This window comes from Octopus bimaculoides, chromosome 2 (assembly GCF_001194135.2).
Source record: "Octopus bimaculoides isolate UCB-OBI-ISO-001 chromosome 2, ASM119413v2, whole genome shotgun sequence".
Taxonomy (NCBI): Eukaryota; Metazoa; Mollusca; class Cephalopoda; order Octopoda; family Octopodidae; genus Octopus; species Octopus bimaculoides.
The window spans coordinates 75,968,876-75,975,781 of record NC_068982.1 but is presented as its reverse complement, the minus strand read 5'-3'; the positions used below and the strand labels follow the sequence as shown (position 1 = coordinate 75,975,781).

Here is a 6,906-nt window from a genome sequence, read left to right as displayed (position 1 = left end):
CTGGGGTTGACAGAATCAACTTTCCCCGAATCAACTCTCCCCAAAATTGCTGACCTTGTACAAAAATTTGAAACCAATATTTAGCAGAAGTAACAAAGTGACTCAAGGTCTGAGAGTTTCGTGCACTGGCACATATATACAGGGTGAGGTGAATAAACTGTCGTCTAAATTACACAAAAATGAAAATAACACTGACATCTCATTTTAACAGATATATTTACCAAAATTACATAAAAATATCTTGTAATACTAAAAGCTATATTATTCAATAAAATTGCCTTTGGCTTCAACCACTGCCTCCAGATAATTTTGGAATCTCCTGCAACTCTTCTGGACAGTCGGCTTAGGTTGGTGAATGCTGCCATAATCCTTGCCTTCAGTTCATCTTTGGTGCTACAAGGAGTTTTGTTGGTCTCTCGCTCAACTGCTCCCTACACATAATAATCAAGGAGGTTGCAGTCTGGGGAGTTAGGTGGCCAGCTGTTAGGGGTGATGTGGTCACAGAAATTGTCTGACAGCCATGACTGGGTTCTCCTGCTTGCGTGGCATGGTACAGAGTCCTGTTGCCAGACATAGGGTCTTCCAGCAGCCACCCTCTTGACACAGGGCAGCACTACTTCTTCCAGGTACTTGACAATGTGATAGACTGTACTGACATGGTAATGGACGCAATCAACCACCTTGGAGGTATCAGTGTTGATGGAGATGTGGTTCTGAGCCAGAAGGAAAGGGCTGTGACATCAGCGCTCAAGGGACTTGAGAGAACAGGAAGGAGTGAGAGAGGAAGTGAAGGAAGGAAAACCAGGGTCATCCTCCTTTGCCTTGGGTGCTCATGACAAACAGACATGAGGCGAGCAAGCTGACAGGGACATGCTCAAGAACATGTTCCTATCAGTATCATGCTATAGTGTCATGTTCTTCCATAAACAACCTTGCCTGGACTTGTGCCTAGGAGGGTAACTTTCTAGGTGCAATCCCATGGTCAGTCATGACCGAAGGGGGTCTCAGCAGTAGGCTGTGTCACATGATAAAGGAACATGACATTTTATTTTTCAGTCTGATTGACTAAAAAAACATACGCCACATTTCAGATAGGTTGCAATCTTATTATTCCATACATTTGCCTCTCTAGAGTTTCTGGAGATTTCTGAAGAAAACACTGAATGCAACCACTTTCTTCCAAATTAGAAGCAAAATAGCCAATAAGCTATGGCATAGGGCTTTCAAATCAAATCTGAAATGGGTAGTTTTTTGTATCTATGGACAATACACTTAATGTTATATAACCCTGACTTATTCATTCTACTACTCACTCAGTTTCGAAAAATAGGCACTAGAACATCTGATAATATCCCAAAAGACTGGTATCAAAGAAAATCTACTTGGAACTGGAGCTAAGCGCCAAAGCTTAACACTTTCAATACCAACCCACCTGAGACCACACATGGGTTTTATGATACAAACTTTCGGTCTTAACACTTCTGTTACCATATTTTTGTTGAAATGCACTGTCTTTGTTTCAATTAATTTTAAAAGTAATGAAGGAATTTAGTAAAATATCTTTGTTATTATGAAACTGGTGTTTAGAACATAATCTAACATGAAATTTGTACCATAAAAACAATGGTGGTTTCAGGTAGGTTTGTATCAAAAGGGTTAAAGTGTTCTAAATTAAAATCCAATATCAAAATTTTTTGTTAACTGATATTCCAAACAGTTTAATAATGACAAAATTATTTTACTAAATTCATTACTTTCAGAATTAACTGAAAGACAGTGTATTTCAACAGAAATATGGTAACAAAAGGGTTACAAAGAAACCACAAGATTTTAAAGATTTACAAAAGTAAACTATACATATTCTTCATTCAAGCATGCTAAAAATTCCATAGAAATTTTAGAAGAAATTAAAGAAGTGATGCTACAGATTAAGATGTTAGATGACTGCAGGGTGCTGCCATTAAATAAAATTGTTGAAAAACACTGCATTAAATCAGTAGTGATGAAAGTGCAAGGTGTTCTCTGAATAAAATGTGTAAAAGCAAGTCTTGTTTCATTATTAGTTGGTTATTTTTGGCCTGAGGCTAAACAATACAATGTATTTATATAATATGACAATTGCTGGTTTATCAGCGAAACTAATTAAAGACAACTAACTTCTTAAAATATTCCTGCAAATCAAAATCTGAAGTGTTCAAAGAAAATATTCATTCATGCCAAAAGGAAACTTGAAGTAAAGAAGAACTACATCATTATCAATATCTTAACCATGATCATCATCATTAGTACTACCACCACCACCACCACTCAATTACAACCACTACCACCATCCCCACCAGCTTCAATAGTAGTAACTTGCATATTTTTTAAATCCACTATGCTACCATATAATCACACACACATACAAACGCTATATGCATGCATGCAAGTATTCTGCACACACTGACACACACAAGCATGCATGTAAACGTTTTTCACACACACAAGTTATTTTCTTTATATTTTATTCTTTTCAACTGAGGTTTTCTTTCAACTTTTTAAGTACTTTTTTCTTTTCCCTCATTAAACAAACGAACTACAAAGAGGCGGCAGATGTAGAATGCCACATAAAAAAAGAAGTAATTCTAGTTTTTATTTTTAACAAAACTAAAAGAATGGCTACCAATTCGACAACTAACAGTGGAACATTGGTAAAGTGGTTGAGTAAGTAGAATTCTGAACAAAGTTCAAGGTTCAAATCTGTTGGAAGCATTTTAATCATCAACACTATCATTTAATGTTTGTTTTCTGGTGACATGTAAGAGGCACTCATGCTGTGGTAACATGTAAAAGGCAACCGTGCTAGTGACACGTGAAAGGCACTCAGTACACTTTATGGAGTGGTTGGCATTAGGAAGGCCATCTAGCTGTAGAAACTAAGCCAAAACAGACTGGAGCCTGGTACATATCTCTGGCTTACCAGTTCCAGTCAAACTGTCTAACCCATGCCAGCATGGAAAACAGACATTAAATGCTGATGGTGATTCCATGTTCACATGGGCTGGATGGTTCAGCAGGATCCAATGAACCAGAGGACTGCACTGAACTCAGATATTTGCTTTGGCATGGTTACTATGGCTAGATACCGTTCCTAATGCCAACCATTTACTATGCTTATTTCATGATGTCAACACTAGTGAGTTCACCATGCAGCCTACAAAACGAAGATCCTCTTGGACTGAGTGGGGGTGCACTACTGAGTGAGGTGGTTTTGCACAGTGTGTTGAGAAGTTAAAGTATGGCAGATGGACAGGAGCAAGGGCCTTGCTGTAGAGGAGACACATAGCTACCCCAGTAAGAAAAGTAGAAAGGAATGAAGATGTGGGTTTAGGATGTACATTCATGGTACAAGAAGGTTGATAAAGAGAGAATAGGGACTGATAATTGAGGATGGTTGGGTGGGTAGATTCACAAGAATGTGAAAGGAGAATGATTGACAGAGATGGGGATAGAACGCAGTGAATGGTAAATATGGGTGGAGGCACATTCAAGAGTGAATCTCAGTTTGAGAGGAAAGGTAAAGGAACAGAAAAGTGGGTCAAGAAAGAGAAGGTGATAGTGGGCATTACACAAAAGGGAAGAGGAAAAACAACATTTAATGTCTTTGTTCCATGCAGGCATGATTTTGACAGTTTAACATAATCCAACAGACCCAAGGATTGCATCATGCCCCACTATCTGCTTTAACATGTTTTCTATGGCTGGATGCCCTTCCTAACACTAACCACTTTACAGCATGTACTGGATGCTTTTTTTTTTTTGTGCCACCTGTGCTAATGAGGTCACCATGCTGGAATGATGTGAAATGGAGGAGACGCAAGATGTGCAATAACAGATACAGAGGTCAGAAGCAGACGGAGATCTAAGAAAAACAAATTATAAAAAGACATTTTTTAAGGGCTGGTGCAATACAAATAATGAAAATAAATTGGCTGTTCAAATCCTGCCAAGATCAACATTGTTTTTTATCCTTCGAGGGTCAATAAAATAAAATACCAGTCAAAACCATAACGTATCCAAGATATGAAGGAATAATAATAAAAATACTAAACTTATATCTCCATCCACTATATTCTTCAATTCAGTACTGGTTCTAGACAATACAGTAATCCCTCAACTATTGCAGGTCTTACGTTCCAAAACCCCTGCGATAGGTGAAAATCTACTAAGTAGAAACAGTACTGTATATTTTTTTTATCATTTTTATAATTTATATATATTCATTTTTTTTATTTTTATACATTTAAGCTTTTAAAAACTCACCCCACACTCTTAGGAGTACCCGTATCTTTTCTTATTTTGCATGTCGAGGAGTCTCACCATCTCTGCACTTGGGTTCACAGCCAGAAGCCTCAGAAGGTGCAGAACGTTTGGGAGACATCGTAGGGCTTAAATTCAAAATTTTACACACAAATGCAAAACATCACACACTCACCTCCCAAGTTTCGTTTTCAATACAGTATGTGTGATTCTGTGTTTACTCATCTACAGTACACTACGTATTTTCTTTTAATATATTTTAATTAATGTATTATACATTGCAGTACAGTACTGTATTTTTTATTTATTAATTTATAGATTTTTTAAGCATGAAAATGCTTATTTTACCACAGAATTAATTCAAATCTAAACAAATAAACCTGTAATATATTGAGGAGTCTGCAATATAAATTTACATATATTAGCCAGAAAAATCTGCAATATACTGAGGGCACGATAGGTGAACTGCAATATGGCAAGTGATTACTGTAATCGCAGAAATCATAGTACCTATTCCCAACAGCTAAATAAACCAAAGCATGTAAATCTGCTGTAAACTATGTAAAGACATGCAGCTGCAACCAGATGAATACCTTGTGTCAGATGAATACCTTCTGTCATATCTTGAATGTATTGCTTCTTTGGGTATCAACACACTAAAATTACAGCAAGAAGCCCACAAGATTATTCACCATCTTTCCAACAACTGGTTACCTTTTTAAATTCAATATCTCTGGCACTCATAGACAAAATCAAAGCATGAAAAAAAACAGTACAGCATCCATTTGTGTCAATTGTTAGCTTTTAGGAGACAACATCCTTCAAAAATTCTATGCTCCCCAAACTTTGCCAAAACTACTTCTGACATGCCAATGTATACTTTCCTTTTTAGGGCTCTTTTACTGTTCACTTTTCTGTCTTTTTGTTCAATTCTGTGTACTCTGCATGTACTTCTAGCTTTCATTGCTATCTTATTTACTTATGTCTGCTTTCTGGCTTTCTATCTCCTCTTTTATACTTTTCTGAAACTAGCTAGCAGAATAGTTAGCATACTAGACAAAATGCTTAGTGGCATTTCTTCTGATTATTCTTTCTGAGTTCAAATTCTGCCAAGATTGACTTTGCCTTTCATCGTTTCAGGGTCAATGAAATAAGTACCAGTCAAGTACTGGGATCAATATAATTAAGCAGCCCGTCCCCGAAAATTTCAGGCCTTGTACTTGTAATAGAAAAGATTATTATTATTAAGGTGGTGACCTGGCAGAATTGTTAGCACATTGGACAAAATGCTTAGCAGTATTTCACCCAACCATACATTCTGAGTTCAAATTCTGCTAGGGTCATCCTTGCTTTTCGTCCTTTCGAGGTCAATAAAATAAGTACCCATTGAGCACTGGGGTCAATGTAATCGACTTACCCGCTCCCCAGAAACTGCTGGCCTTGTGCCAAAATTTGAAACCATTATTACTATTTGCCCAACCAATTTGACATTTGTCCTTCCTCTATGCCCCACAAGCAACACATTTTCCAATCAATCTTTCACAAACTGCAACCACCCAGAACTCACATTTTCCCTTGAGATAGTAATTGGCAGATAACTCAAGTAGAAGAGTAACTCCAAAAGATCTTGTATAAGCTCTGCATTTTGCCTGTCTTCCTTATAATAAACTGCAAAATCAGGAGTGGAAACCAGAAAGAAAACAGAAACTCACCTTTTCTGTAAAAAATCATCCCTGATCGAGGACCTCTGAGGGATTTGTGTGTTGTAGTAGTAACAATATCACAATGTTCAAAAGGACTAGGAACCACACCAGCAGCCACCAAGCCACTGATGTGTGCCATATCTGCCATCAGGAGACAATCAACAGCATTGCTGATCTTCCGAAACCTGGCATAATCAAGATGTCGGGAGTAACAGCTTACACCTAGAAATAACAAAACAAATGATAGTTATATTGTGTGCACGAGTCTGTGTCCGTTTGCACCTGTAAGTGTGCATACATATGCATGAATTTGCATGGTAGTGTACATGCATGTATATGAGTGAATATGCATGCATGCATGCAAGTACAAGAGCAAGTGTGCAAGCCTTTGTGAGTATGGGTGTCAGTAAGTGAATATGTGAGATCGAGCGAGTGAGTGAATGCACGAGACCAAGCAAGTGAGTGAATGTGTGAGACCAAGCGAGTGAGTGAACGCATGAAATCAGGTGAGTGAATGCATGAGATCGAGTGAGTGAATACGTGAGATCGAGTGAGTGAATGTGTGAGGTCGAGTGAGTGAATATGTGAGATCAAGAGAGTGAATGTGTGAGGTCGAGCGAGTGAGTGAACGTGTGAAGTCGAGTGAGAGTAAATGCATGAGATCCAGTGAGTGAATGCGTGACATTGAGTGAATGCGTGACATTGAGTGAATGCGTGACATTGAGTGAATGCATGAGAGTGAGTGAGTGAATGCATGAGAGTGAGTGAGTGAATGCATGAGAGTGAGTGAGAGAATGCATGAGATCAAGTGAGTGAGAGAATGCGTGAGATCGAGTGAGTGAGAGAATGCGTGAGATCGAGTGAGTGAGAGAATGCGTGAGATCGAGTGAGTGAGTGAGAGAAT

The 6,906-nt window shown here is 38.1% G+C and overlaps 1 protein-coding gene across 1 annotated transcript in view; it reads right to left on the bottom strand.

The window, feature by feature from the left end:
• Positions 1-6,906, bottom strand: part of LOC106870603 (serine hydroxymethyltransferase) — an 82,607-nt gene that overhangs the window by 24,418 nt on the left and 51,283 nt on the right. Inside the window, exon 4 of the mRNA XM_052978356.1 lies at positions 6,012-6,224. Coding sequence (XP_052834316.1) covers positions 6,012-6,224 — 213 coding nt within the window. The remainder of the gene's footprint in view (positions 1-6,011; positions 6,225-6,906) is intronic.